Source organism: Anarhichas minor, unplaced genomic scaffold, assembly GCF_050575085.1.
Source record: "Anarhichas minor isolate MPS153535 unplaced genomic scaffold, ASM5057508v1 ptg000007l, whole genome shotgun sequence".
NCBI lineage: Eukaryota > Metazoa > Chordata > Actinopteri > Perciformes > Anarhichadidae > Anarhichas > Anarhichas minor.
In genome coordinates this window covers 5,687,582-5,702,065 of record NW_027466453.1, presented here as the reverse complement: position 1 = coordinate 5,702,065, position 14,484 = coordinate 5,687,582, and the positions used below count along the sequence as shown (strand labels likewise).

Genomic DNA, 14,484 nt, shown 5'->3' with positions numbered 1-14,484 from the left:
AGACATGCATTTTTGATCATTTGAAAGCATGGGATACTTTGACGTGTTTACACAATGCCGACTTACAATGAGCATCGTCATTTTAACTATGACTCACTTCTCGAGTATTTTCCATTTTTTTCCAGCAGAGATGGGCTTCCATACAGCAGGGGAACATTTTAAGTATTTATAAAAAATATATATATTTTTTTAATTAAATTAAAGAAAGTACTGACTCCGATCAGGAAATTTTTATATTTATATTTTCAAATCTTCATAGGTGATAACTTGTATTTAAAGAAATCCATCTTAAGCGGTAAAGTATTGTATTTAAAAATCCACTGAGGTTGTGTTTCAACTGACATTTAGTGCAGTGAGCCACGATCCCAAACAGCCTGGCAATATCCGGTTTTGCTCGATAGTTAAAGAACACAACAAATACAAAGGCCCTCTGGGGTCAGTAAGTATTTTTATTTCACATAACCATCACCAACTGTACATGGCCTCCATCACAAAGTCCACAATTTACATTTAAATAAGCTGCAGCGCGAGAACCGTTGACCGAAAACACAGCAGAATAAAAACATTTGGAGTATATTCATTAAAAACACATGATGCATGACACCCACCACTTCATTAAAAATGTTCAAGCATCACTATTAACCAAGACTGAAAAAAACCAGCAGTAACATTACACAGAAATAAACAAACAAATCTCCCAAAAACAAGTCAGTCGGTGCTAATGTTGTTCATTTACTCCGAACAAAGAAAACTGTAAAACTGCTGCTAAACCGTCGCTGCTTTATCTGCGAGAGGCTCATTGTGCAAACTGTTGAACGCCTGATTCCATCTCTGAATCCATCAGATATTACTTGTTGATAATAATAATATATGCGGCACATTGGAGTAGACTGAGGCACAGAATAGGTGAACAGGCTTTGTGGTTTTCTGGCAGGCTGAGGCGTGAAGTGAAGAGAAATTGACAGTAATGAGAATTAAATTACATCTGTATCACATCTGCCGTATTTAACTGAAGCTCCCAAACTGTGAACTTAATGAACCAAATATACTGATCACAATAAAACGTGACAAACTGGTTTAGATCCAAGTCGATGTGATTACCGGGGTAATAAACTGTTATTGTAAAATTACAAATTAATAATAATGTAAAAAAAATATGAGAAAAGAAAACCAAAAACTGTAAAAAAAATAAATAAATAAAAAAAGCGTCGAGAGGTAGAGAGGTTGTTACAGTACATTGCTGCAGCTGTAGAAATGGTCTTCACTCGTCTTTTACTAACGTGAGGCCGGAGCCGCGAGGATCAGAGGGAACAAACGGCTTCAACAGTTTGGGAAATGAGCCGCTAACCGCCGAGCCGAAACGGAAGCCACTGTGGTCTGACGTCACTAAAATATGAAGCCAACAATCTCTAAAAAAAGACATAAAGTTATGGTATAGTTAGAGACACACCAGTAACTGACGATAACAAGGCGCCTGCCTGAAGCACACACACGACGGGTTAATACACGTTACACATGTTAGCATTGATCAAAAAAGAAAAATAAATTGCATTGAAATTGTTTTACTGAATGAATACTTGATTTAATGCCGTCTGAGTCATTGTGTGAGTATCTTATCTTTCACAAACCCGCCCCACCACTACTGTGAGTATCAACTGTAGATTTGACTTTGTTATTATAATGTATATGATTTATATTGGGATTATCCATTGCTCAACGACAAATTAAAGATTATTTTTGGGGGGGGGGGGGGGGGGGGGGGACACTCCTGGTGTGACATTCGATGAAGAAAGAAGAATGTTTGAACAAGGATTCCACATCAATAATAATAATAATAAAAACTGTATAACACGCAGCAGCAGCTCTGCGTACGCCTCTGACCATCTTCAGGTGCGTTTCATTCAACAGCAGCAGCCGAGTCTGTTGAGCTGAAGCATGTCCGTAGTTATCCAAAACATTCAACCTAAAACATCAATCTACTGAACGGACAATACAAAGTTAAAAAAAATGTAAAAACAATTATGAAAGTCATTTGCATTTATTTTTCTCCCTTTCCTTTCCTTCCTTCCTTCCTTCCATCCTCTCAAGACGTTGGTCATAAATGGAATAATATCGGCCTGAGTCACCACCTGATCTCAAGATACGGCCTGAGTCACCAAACTATTGCTTTCATACGGTTGCTAAATATGGAAAACAAGTGTCATCAGATAATCTGAATTGATAACAATGGAATTTAAGAATAGATTAAACGTGATGCAACGCTGAGGAGTCTTTTTGCCCCCCCCCCCCCCGGCTCCCATGTGAACGCAGCGCTGCTGCTCAGATAACACCAGAGCTGGCAGCCTTCCAGCTGGCACGCAGCTTTTTACATGTGTACACATGTAAAAAGGTACAGGTTAGGGGTACTTGGCACTTTACTTGAGTATCTTCTGCTCAACTACATTTCAGAGGAAAATATTCTACTTTTTCCTGGACAGCAATGATCTGAGAGACAGAGTCACTGCTTACTTTTAACGAGCGACAACTTTAAAGCCCGCTTACATGTTGATTAATCATTTATTACAATATACAAGAAGTTAACCTTCAGCTGCATAATGAATACTTTTAAGTACATGTGCTAATAGTATTTTTATTTAATGCAGGACTTTTACTTGGGGTGGAGTGTTTTTTACATTGTAGTATTGATGGTTCCTTTTGATCACAACACTGATTTGGCGTACTACTTTGGAGGAAATATTCAACACAGTAAATAGCATGTGTTGTATGAAAGACACAGTATCCTTTAGGATGCATTGTACTGCTACCTGTTTGTCAAGAAACTGTTGATTCAGGCCGTGGTACATGAGGTCAGGTGATGGGTAGAAGCAGCCCTGGAACTGATTAGACGAGGACTCTTTCTAGCTTGTGAACGTCTAGAATTAAAATTAAAAAAGTGTCTCTTCTGGTTGGAGATCTGCAAGTGACTCGTTCCCTTCATTGAGATTGATCTTATCCTCGTTTCACCGCCTTTTCCCCCCTTCAAGCTTTTCTAAATCTGACATCAAAGTGTCAGTGTGTCGAGCCGCACAGAATCGTTTCTCGCCGACGAGCTGAAGAGACGTCTGCCATCACTTCTATTGAGATTTGTTGCATTTGTCAGGGAGATCTGTCTTCCTTTCTCCGTTTTTTATTGCCGTCATAATAACTTCCTTCCTCTGTGATGAGCTTGGCTCCCCCTTTCTTAAAAAAAGAGAGTTAAAAATACCGATCAACCATCACTGGTTTCATGTTCTCAGAGAGCAGGGACATGAAGAATTTTGCAATCTCACGCTCTCTAGATTTAACCTTCTCTGACAGACTCTCTGTTAGTGCCCGTTCACACAGAAAAGGCTTTCAAATAGTTTTTAAATGGAAGAATGCAAATCATAACATTGTGCCACAGATCCCCCGTCATAAAGGGGCTCCTTGCGTCTTCAGCGTGCCTCGTTTTTTCTCTGCTTGATTGGAGCCTAACAGCCACGTCAGAGTTGCGGCTTAAATAAAAAGGTGTTGACGAAGAGCACCCGCCACTCTCTAACTAGACCGAGATCTCCTCGTTAAATTCCCTTTTTGTCAGTTGAAGTAACGCCTTTAGGTCAGTCACAGAACGGGCGGTGCTTTAAACATTACAGAATCTAGATATTGGGTTCTTAGTGGTTTCTCGGCTCAGCTCGGATGTCTTGAGGGGGAACATTTAGTCCACGTGGGGGGGGGAGCTGCTCTGCGCCACATTCAGAGGAGCTTCTTGGACTGAGGCTGGGCCGTGCCTTTGGAGGAGGACGACGAGGTTTTGGAGTCAGCAGAGAGGAGAGTCATGATGTCTTGAAGAGCTTTACTTATCTGAGCTCCAAACCTGTGGGAGTCCTAAAAATGGAGAAAACAAAAGTATTAAAAAGAGGAAGAATGTCTAACATTGTGGGATGAAACCACGTAGAGAGAAGGAAGGAGAGACAGAAGTGGCTTCAGTTGTGTTAAGCTTCGTAGCCGTACCGACACTGATAAACAATGCATCTGTAGAAAGCATTGTTATTATTTTGTGGGCAATATGGTCTACAATGAACGCACCAAGTGGGACGTTTTGCGCTGTAAAAATAAACTCGTCACCGCTCTTTGGTGGACAAACTAATGGAGACGCTGTTTCTTTATGATCTCAAACCCAGTTCGTCACTTCTGTGCAGCAACATCTGGTAACGTCTCGGCCGCTGCATCTACACACAGATCGCTCGGTGCAGATAGGCATTTCCCCCTAGCTTTATGTAATTCCCTAGATTTCACAGGAAAAACGAGAAGGGAAGTGAAAACAGACGGCGATGCATCGATTCTTCTGCTCCGTCATGTGCTTTGTGGTTTGAGCATGAATGAATGCTGACGCAACACTTCCGCACTGTGGGAGACGGCCAGACGGTCTCGTTAAAAACCAGTCCGCAGATAGTTTATTCTGTAGAAATGATTTGGAATTTGGGAGAGATTGCTTATTGTTTATGGAGGTCTAGACATCCACAGCTGGAATGAATTATGTTGACACAGATTTTAGGAATTTTCAAGTTCCAGGGATGTCGGCGGTTAGTTGAACATGTTGGTCACAAACGTGCAGTCAATGTCATGAAAAGTAACGGAAAAGCAAACTTTAATACATTAAATAAGTAGATGATTGAGGCTTTACTTACAGTCTCGCTGCAGGAGTATTTGGACGACACGTGGAAGTTGATCATGTCCTCGCCCATGATGATGTACGAAACCCCGTAACCATCATCAGCGACCTGACGTGAGCACAGAGGTAAAGTGAGATAAGCGTCTGTACCTCGCACACCACCCACTGTGCACATATACCATTGTTTACAACCACACGGTCAGACTCAGACTACGTATTGTGTTCTTGCTGTTGACATATGCAGGTACAACTACAGGAAAGTGTGCGTCACTCACAGGTCCGAAGCCGCCGCCCAGCGATATGAAGTCGGGGTGGTTCTTCAGGTCGAACAGCTCCATCTGCTGAACCGGGGTCTGACTGGTGGAGAGGCGCCAAGGCTCCGACAAAACCTGGAGGAGGGGGGAAAAGAGAAGAGGGGGGGGGGGGGTTATGTTCTATTACAGATCTGTGCGTCAAAAAGTCTGAAAAGACTAAAATAGAGATGGAACATTTAACAAAAACCACAAGCTTACCTCTTTGAGGAAGGGTGACTCTACTCCCAAGTATTTGGACACCACGTACAGACAGAAGAGGTGTCGGTCGATTCCGGCTCCCGTCATGGCCAGTCGATAAAGGTTCTGGTGCCCCTCTGAGGCCAGTCGGAAGAGACGCTTGCATTGGTCCTCGGTCTGTCGAAACAAATCACATCTTTACCGACATCCCTCAGGGCGGGCTCACACCGAAAGCTCGGAATCGAACCGACGAGAGGATGATACATCATTTTCAATATTCCAACTGGTCCGGTTTGCGTTATAAAAAGGCAAAACTCAAATGGTCAAAAACATTGTAAACAAAATGCCGTTTGATAATTGGTCAAACAGTTGCATCGAGGTACGATGTGCATCGCAAAGTTGTTGAATTTGACTCTATTAGGGGCTAATGTAGCTAATTCCACCATGCTTTAATGCTACACCGGTTAACAAGGTACAGAAAATCTGTCGATAAAAGTCGTCACCTGTAGTAACAATGTGCTTTCCTAGCTGTGACAAGAGTGTGCTAATGAAGCATTAACCTCCTCCACCCCACCCCTATTTTGGAGCAAAACCACCTAAAATGACATACCCAAATTAAAATGGCTGTAGCTTCTGAACCACTCTGACTATATGCATCAATGAGGTCTTTCTAGAAAGAAAACCCCCTAAGGTTCCTTGTGGAAGTGTCTGAGACCTGTAGGTCATACAGAAACAGAGCAGTGGTCCTTTGGAGTCAGTAAAAATTGAGGATTTTTGTCGGCCTAAAATAAAAAGTATCTGTCAGTATAAATAACTGCCTGTGGCTGTATCTGTACAGGTAAAGGACAGTATAGGGCTGTAACTACACTATCAGTGAACAACTGCCTCAAATTTGAAGAAGATTGGACAAAGTATGACGATTCTACAGTGTTTCTTCCATGAAGAGATCCAGGCGGAGCTCTAAAAGGATATTTGGAGACCCAAATGGACACATGGTAACCAAATGATATTCTGACACACTAAAGGTGTTTCTCCCTTTATATTTTGATATTATTTTCCTTTCATTTTTAGCCTTTGCAAATTGCAAAAACGATGTATATATGGTCGAAGACGTGGTGTGTGTGTGGCGGACTTGCTGTGTGTAATGGCTGCGACAGAGCACACGATCGAGTATGCCGGAAGCTCATTTACGCAAAGGTTATACGTTGGTTTACGGCTTACGTAAGAAACAGTCAAGGTTTGCACTATAAGTACTAGCGTTTTCTGAAGGCACTAGTTTCATGGTAACATCCGCGAGCACATTGTCGGGTCTGTAATGTGTCTTTTTCCGTCGAAATGCTGCAAGATCCGACTTGCAGCGGTTATGGCGACTTTAGACAGTGTGTGTTTGGGCTCCTTTTGTGACAAAATCCATAAGAAATGAAAGAAAATAGATGTTTTCGTTGCAAAGATGAGGATTTGGGGCATGCTGGGATACCAAACACAGCCATGTTTTGTGACGCATTTTGCGGAAGCAAGCTGTACGAACGGAAGGGGAGGGGATCGCGGACGCCGGCGTCCTCGCCGGAGTGGAGAAGGTTAAGTGTTGTCAGCTAGCTTGTGAACTCCACCACGCTTTCATGCTACAGCGGTGAAAGAAATTGTGCCCAACAGCGGGCTGGTGGCCAGCAGCAGCGCCGGGTCTAAACAGTCAGTCTGTCACCAAAACAGAAAAAGATAACTTTTTTTTTTTTTTGGTGCGAAATGGTGAAACTAACCGCTACAGATGACAGCAGTCCGGTACCACCCCTTCGAGGCGGACCAGATAGCGGCGGTCTAGTTTGCACCCGAGTTCGAGTCCGGCGTTCACACCAACCCGAACAAACCCGCACCAAAGGGGGTTTAACCCCCCAGGGTCCGGTTCAACGCGACCAAACAAGGCTGGTGTGAACGTGACCGTAAATAGAATCACCTACAAATTATTCATACACGTTAGATTTACCAGAAGTACAAAACTGATGATTAAGGAGTCTGAGCCCATGTTAGTCTGTATTTCTTCCCTCTGACAATATGGTGACGAACAATGGGGTCAGCAGGAGTTGAAAACAATTGTGTGAGCTTTCAATTTGAATGTTACTTGGAAGAGAGCATAATCTCGGACTTTGTGTACCTCTCCATTCTCCAGAGCTTTGACAAAGGCACTGGTCTCGTTGGAGCAGGATCGCACAGTCTCCGTCCGGCCCTCCCTGAACAGACGAGTCATCGACGCCTCGTAGGTCAGACAGAAACCACCACGGTCCTAGAGGAAGAAGAGAAGAAGATGCAAACATGATTTTTTAAAAAGAGCTTTTTCAATTTAATCTAATACAGATCGAGCTTTCATAGCAGCAAATAGTAGAACTCAATCCAGCAGTGGACAGGGAACCAAACAACAACCATGTACAATCTTAAAAAAATATGCATTTCTGCACTCTACAATGTGTGTGAGCGTGTCGAAGCCTTACCCTGAAGTACGCCAGCTGTAAGCCGATCTGTATGAATGCGTCGGGGCTGACGCGTAGCTTCTTGATGCGTCCTTTTCCGAACTCTCTGAAGGGAAAGACGTGGCAGTCCACGTCATCCGCCAGCGCCTGGGCAACAGCCAGGGAGCTGCACACCTGAGCCTGAACCTGGCAGACAGACAGACAGACGTGATCATTTCACTTGCATTGCATATGTTTTTAGGGCTCAAAGTCATCACAGTGTTGACAGATTACGCAGGCAGGCAGTGGAAATCTACTAGAGGATGTGAAGTGACTTTACCCAAGTATGGGGGAATTTGCCCTCTCTGCAGTTCTTTCAAATCAGTTTCAACTTCCAAGTTCAACAATTACAGAGAAGTAGGACTCAACAATAAGGATTGCCAGGGGCCAGCAAAATAGGTGAGTGAAATCAAAACATAAGATTTTTCCGGAGCCGATGAGGGAAGCAGCTACGGATGCCCCGATTGATCGTCTGCCCATCGTTAACGGACGATATTCAGTAAAAATATGCGATCGTGAGAACAGCATTAATGTCGTTACAAGTCGTTGGTCCCTGATAATACTACATCGTGAACAACAAATCTGTGCTAAAATCGGCAGGAGGAGAGCTGGTAACGCCAGCTAGCTGATGCGTTCAAGCTCTTTTCAGTAAAAATGAATACAAGGTGCAGGTGAATTATAACGTTATCGTGATGTGTTCAAACGGTAGCTTGTAAGATGTTGACTTCGGGACACTGGAAATGATTTTTTAGGACTGTGGGGAAAAACGTTGAAGCCTTGTATTCCAGCTGTTGTGAAAAAAAACAGCAAACGATCATATATGGCTCACAGACGATGAGCAATTTGTTACGGTAGCAGAAAAACATGATCGGTGCCTCTCTAGAAGGAGCCATATTGCTTCCTTCTCTTCCCTCATTAAAAGATGGCGGTGGGTAAAGATGGAAGTTTATGAGCTGAAGTGCAAGCGAGCCTTTCGGTTATCGTCGAGACCGGAGTTTAGTTGGAGGATGAGGGCAAAACTCCAGATTCATTTACCTAAATAAGAATTAAAACATGATAATCAACTTTGGTCTTTGTTGGTATTTGATAATCTCTAGTAAATGAAAGATAGATCGATCTATCTATACAATTTGTAGAGGGGCAAGTAAAAGCAAATAGATTTCTGAGCCACTTGCCCGACGGGAATGACAAAAACCATTCAGGTTGAACCCTGAGAAGCAGCCTGCTGGCAATGAAAATAATGCTCATTATATAAATATATAAAAGAAAAGAAAAGAAGAAAGAATCTAAGACAAAATGGTGCAGAAGTTAAAGTATTGGGATAAAATATACATAAAATAAAATGTAAATATTCGTGGTAGACGAGTGTACAATAATTGCAAAAATGAATAAAATGAATGTAAACAGCATTACGCTCAAAACACCACTGTTCATAACTACAGCCTCACAGACTCATTTTTATTATTAATTCATCGGTTAACTTAAACAGAGTGAGGCTCACTTTTTGTCTGGTATCACTGAGAATTACATGAAATTATTCATCTTTTATTCCTTCTTTTTTTTTTTTTTTTTAAACACACCAACCTAAGACAAGGATCCTCACACATAGTGTGCACCTTTGTGAGGTCATATCGGGCTCCATTTGTTTATTATGGTATTTGTGTGATATTCTTTTAAATGTCCGTGCACTCACGAGTTCTGACGTTTCTGATAAATCTGCCTGGAAGTTGCCCGACATTAGCCGTTGCTTTGTCGGCAGCAATTTACACCTCAAATAGCACACAAGCGGCATTATCGTTACGGGCACACAGACGAACAGAAGAGGAAACCAAGAGAAAGTGTTTCTGACAGATTCAAAAGATTGGCAAACGGGATGATGTGATCAAAAGAGGAAAGGGAAGCCGGGAAACAGTCAAATAAACAGGAAATGCAGTTTTAAAGACCACCCGTTCCTCCTTCAGCACACACACACACGCGAGCAAATGTGAACATAAGTTCCCTTTTCTGGAATATATATTTTTGCTGAAAGGGGAAGGGAATGTCAACAGTCCAGAGGAAGGGAGCCTATTGTTCACTAGTGCAACGCTCTCTGAGCTTACCACACCAGTGTGCAGTCAGGTGGATGAGTGCGTCATTTTAAGATACCAGACAACTTAATACATACCCAATAGACAACTTTAACAATAACCAACCTATGGACACGGTATAGATATAGATTTATAGATAGGGCTGCACGATGTTCTGCAATATCTATTCTGGTATGGAACAGCACAGTAATGGTCACCCTCTCTGGGGTACATTTCAAAGTCAAATGCATCGTTGTGGTGCACTTTGAGAGAAAAATGAAGATGCTAGATCTATGAAGAACTTTTAAAATACTATTTGAACGTTGAATCCCCCCCCCTGCAGACTGTACAGACCCCACTCGAAGGGTAAAAATATGTTGAGTTCAATATGAATCTGTGGCGGGTCCTATCTAGAGGTACTGAAAGGGAAACACTGGATTATTCATGGGATATGAGGACCCTGCGAGTTTTCTTTTTGTAACAAGAAGTAATAAAACTGTAGCGTGACGCGATACCGACACACACACACACACACACACACACACACACACACACGGGTTTTAAAGAAACACTTTACAGTGAACACACGTCCAAAGTAGCTCTGAGAAACATGAGCCAATGTACATCCGCATTCTACGATCGCGTGCTTTTGACATCTCATCACTCGCACATCCTGCACGGGTATTATTTTTAGTGCGATTGCATCAAAATTCGTAGTACTCCGTCTTGAAGTCACAACTCAACTCTTCCATGTCCATCGCAAATAAATGTCAATAAATCTGCTTTGAAATGAGAGGAAAGGCACCTTATGACTCCACAACTTGCCTGAGAATCATCAATTTGGGGGTTTTCTTCATCGCTATGAAGGTAATCCAGTGACAGTTGTGTGTGCGTCAGACTTTGAAAAACCTCCACTATAAAGTAGCTAATGTCTGCTTTTATGGCAAGTCGCTAAAACTCTCTCCGTGTGTTTTTATGTCGAGTAAAATCAAACACTACTTGCAGCATTATTTGTCCTTAACTCAAGGTGCAGGAGGCTGTAGTACACTCTGACACATACACTGTCATACTGTCTGTACATTATATATGTATATGTCTTAAGAGGGTGGCATTTGTGACCAGTCACATGGGCGACTTCTGTCCCCTTTGAATGCAGGGCTTTGCTCCACCGCGATGCACTTTGGGACAGTTTGAGAATACCGCAGACAATTTCCTCCCCAGTTATGTGTCAGGACATCCAGATATGCGGTCGAGCCGGTGCAGACGAGAATAGAACAGGAAAAAAAAAAACAGCTCTTTGTTGGCACAGGGAGACGGAGCCCCAGTCCTCCATCGGGAAGCCATTCCCAAACCCCGTCTATGCTACGACATGCGAAGCTTTTAAGCCGAGCACACGCAGCCACGCATGCTTTTATCACGTCTACATTTTCCACGTCGGCTTCACAATGTAAAGAAAGAGAAAAAAAAAGATGGGTACATGTTTAGAATGATTCCACGCACTGCAACTCGATGAGGGCGAAACAAGAAAAAACACGCAGCAGTGAAGGGACTGTGACAGGAAAGTGAAAGGCTTTGCTGGTTCATGTCTCGATCACAAAAGGCTTCTCTGGGCCATTTCATTTTCCCTTTCTAGAGGGTGTGAGAGTATGAAACCACCCGTGTGCCCTGGCTGCCGGTCGCAGGGGAAAATCCCTGCCTCTCCCCCTGAGCAGAGCACGAGTAGACGGAGTATCTCTCATGCTGCGGCCGGGACAACCAAGGGACTTTTGCCAGAGGAAACCACCTCACAGTTTGTTTGTTTTGCTGGTCACCGATAGATATTTACACAAGACATTAGACAACAAAAGCGTCCCAAGTGTCCTTGTCATGTAAAACATCAAACATTTTATGCTTCGTAAACTAAACCTGGAAAGATTATTTTCCTTCTTGTACTGTGAAAGAAAAATGTAAGCTTGTTCAATACACACCACAAACAAGGATGTAGACTTGGGTCATTCATTAATGGTTATCCAGTAGAATCCTACCAGTGCAATGAAAAGTAGATTAATCATTCACACACACACACACACACACACACACACACACACACACACACACACACACACACACACACACACACACACACACACACACACACACACACACACACACACACACACACACACACACACACACACACACACACACACACACACACACACACACACACACACACACACACACACACACACACACACACACACACACACACCTTAAATAAAGAAGAATTTTCCCCACACACAGCAGTTCAACAGTCCAGTTTTCACTTTTATCAACACCGTGACACACCGATTTTCCTACTCCCCCTCTTTCTTCTTTCTCTGTCACAAAATCCGTCTCTGGAGAACTTAAAACTAAATGAAAAATATGTCCCAACCTGCCAAAAGACTGGGAGGAATGTAACCCTGGGACAAGTTGGCTGACTTCATCGCCCACCGCACCTACCGCTATCACACGGAGGGTTATGATGAGACACAGGCGAGTGGCACCGATTAGAGATGGATCTAAGAAGATTTTGTTGCTTGGGTTTGAAGGTTTTAAAAAGACAGACCTCCTGCATCATCACATTCCAGTTAGAGCGCCGAGGTCGACTCGCCGGATGCTCTTGGGACGGAGCTGCTCAGACGCAAAGGAACTTTTTAATCCGCTGTTAAAAGACCCACCGCTGACATCAAGTAACCGGGTCATGGCTTTTAGAAGGACACAAAGCTGCTCCTCAAGATAAATCATGTATTGAAAGCGGTTTCCTGTATTTGTTAACCTGGCCTGTGAACTGTGATAAAGGTATAAAAACACATTCTCTGAATCCGGATGTCAGAGAGGAAAAAGATAAGGAATCTGAGACCGGCCCAAATGAGCGGGTCAAAACGAAAGTAGATTTAGATGCTGGAGGGGGGGGGGGGGGGGGCGGGCGCACTGCATCAAAGTTACGTATAAGAGAGTTGTACGGGCCGACAAAATGTATCAACTCAGCTCATCAGACGTGGCACATGCCACCACTGAAGCTTTGGATTGGGTTCAATCCGCCTGCTAGATTACATGTTAAACTGCTGCTGAGATGAGGAAAAGATCAAACGTGGAAGCTTTTGGTCCCGTTTAGAACATGAGGCAGTGCTGCACGTCAGCCTCTTACGGCCGAAGTGAGGACTACAACAACAAAACATTTAAAAATAAGAGTTATGCTGGCAAAAAAAACCTGCCAAAACTTTTTCAAAATAACGTTTTGAAAAACAATAATGTTTGTTTTCTCACTTGCCTATCCTTGAATGTCTGCTATGCTTGTGTTTTCGTTTTGAGCTCACCTATGTGCGGATGGCTGCGCCTCTCATTAGACTACTTGTTAGCATCGCAGTTCCTGTGTGCTGTTGATACAAAGGGAGGGCTGAATAAAGTCTCAAATCCTTCAATTGTTTTCGTCTTTCCACTGACACACAGATGCATTTTGAATACTTGCTAATTTCTGGGACATGTGCAGGCTCACGTTTGTTTTAGGGGCAGTGGCTCAAAACAGCTTCGTTCCAAAAGCAGGGAGGGTTCTGCCTCAGAGAGGAACACCACACTCTCACCCTCACTTACAGAGCACTACTAGTATTGTTTTTGCACTGTACACATAAACGCATACATAGATTGGTGACTTTTCCAAGATGTGACTTTTCTGCTCTGCATCAGCGCGTGTGTGTCTGCTTTGATTTGAAAGTTTGAAGACGACTGTAACGTTAACCGAAATTCGCCGAAGGTCAACCAGTTTGTAGCCAGGAAAGAAAATAATACCCACAGGGCTGGGTCAAAATGACCAATTTTGGTTGACAATTAATTGCCACAAAACTCATCGGCATGAACGATTTAACAGTCTATTCCTGTCTATTTAATGTTGTGTTTGGCTCTGCAGGTAGACCTAAATACATGATCATACCAACGCCTGCTAATGGAAATGATGCAATCAATAATCTTCAAAGAGTTTGCTCAATAAACGCTTCATCTGGGCTCTGCTGCACATACTGTAGATTCCTGTTAAACAGATATTCTGAAACTGTTGTGCAGGCCGAGGTGACGTTATGAAAACATGGGGAAGACAGTTAATCGACGTTGAAGGAGGCTGGATTATATTTTCAAAAGTTAACATGCGATGCGGGAACACAAAGCCGGTGTTAAGGTCCGCCTCTGCGAAATGTGATGGCTACGCAATGTGCATTCCATTCAAGTGTGGACCGGTACATTTAGTACCAGTTAGTTTGGCTCACTGGCAAAAGTCAATGCAATGGCGCAATTAGATGGCCTGTGCTTTTTATGAGCAAGTTGTCTGTTGTGGTCAGAGAAGTCTGACATCCACGACCGCATGTGCAAAATTGATTTTCTCGGGGAAAAAAAACCCACAAGAGGAAACTGGTCTTTGCTGTGTGTGCAGGATGCGGTTGCACCGACAGGCGGATGCCACTGATGATCATCTCCATGGTGGCAGAGTGGCGTCGTAGCGGAAGCCGGGTTGCCTCTATTCGTGTTAGCTAGCCCCAATTAACACAGCGTTAGCATGTGGACTGCTAGGCGGCGATCCCGGCCCCAGACTCTGATTTACTTTCATAGCTCCTTTTAAATAGATACATTTGAACTGCTCAGGAAAGCCTGGTGAGAAGAGGCCTCGCTCCAAAACTAAATGAAAACAGTGGGAAGAACCAAGCATGTTCATAACAACATACGACGGGATGGCAGCCGTTCACAAG

At 43.2% G+C, this 14,484-nt stretch overlaps 1 protein-coding gene across 1 annotated transcript in view; it reads right to left on the bottom strand.

Annotated features, from left to right (window-relative positions):
• Positions 1 to 2,305: 2,305 nt before the first annotated feature.
• The window catches only part of cpt1a2b (carnitine palmitoyltransferase 1A2b), a 43,473-nt gene continuing 31,294 nt past the window's right edge, over positions 2,306 to 14,484 (bottom strand). Inside the window, exons 14-19 of the mRNA XM_076083458.1 lie at positions 7,644 to 7,808; positions 7,310 to 7,438; positions 5,182 to 5,337; positions 4,945 to 5,058; positions 4,686 to 4,778; positions 2,306 to 3,882 (exon numbers count right to left, since the gene is read on the bottom strand). Coding sequence (XP_075939573.1) covers positions 3,751 to 3,882; positions 4,686 to 4,778; positions 4,945 to 5,058; positions 5,182 to 5,337; positions 7,310 to 7,438; positions 7,644 to 7,808 — 789 coding nt within the window. The 3' untranslated portion in view covers positions 2,306 to 3,750. The remainder of the gene's footprint in view (positions 3,883 to 4,685; positions 4,779 to 4,944; positions 5,059 to 5,181; positions 5,338 to 7,309; positions 7,439 to 7,643; positions 7,809 to 14,484) is intronic.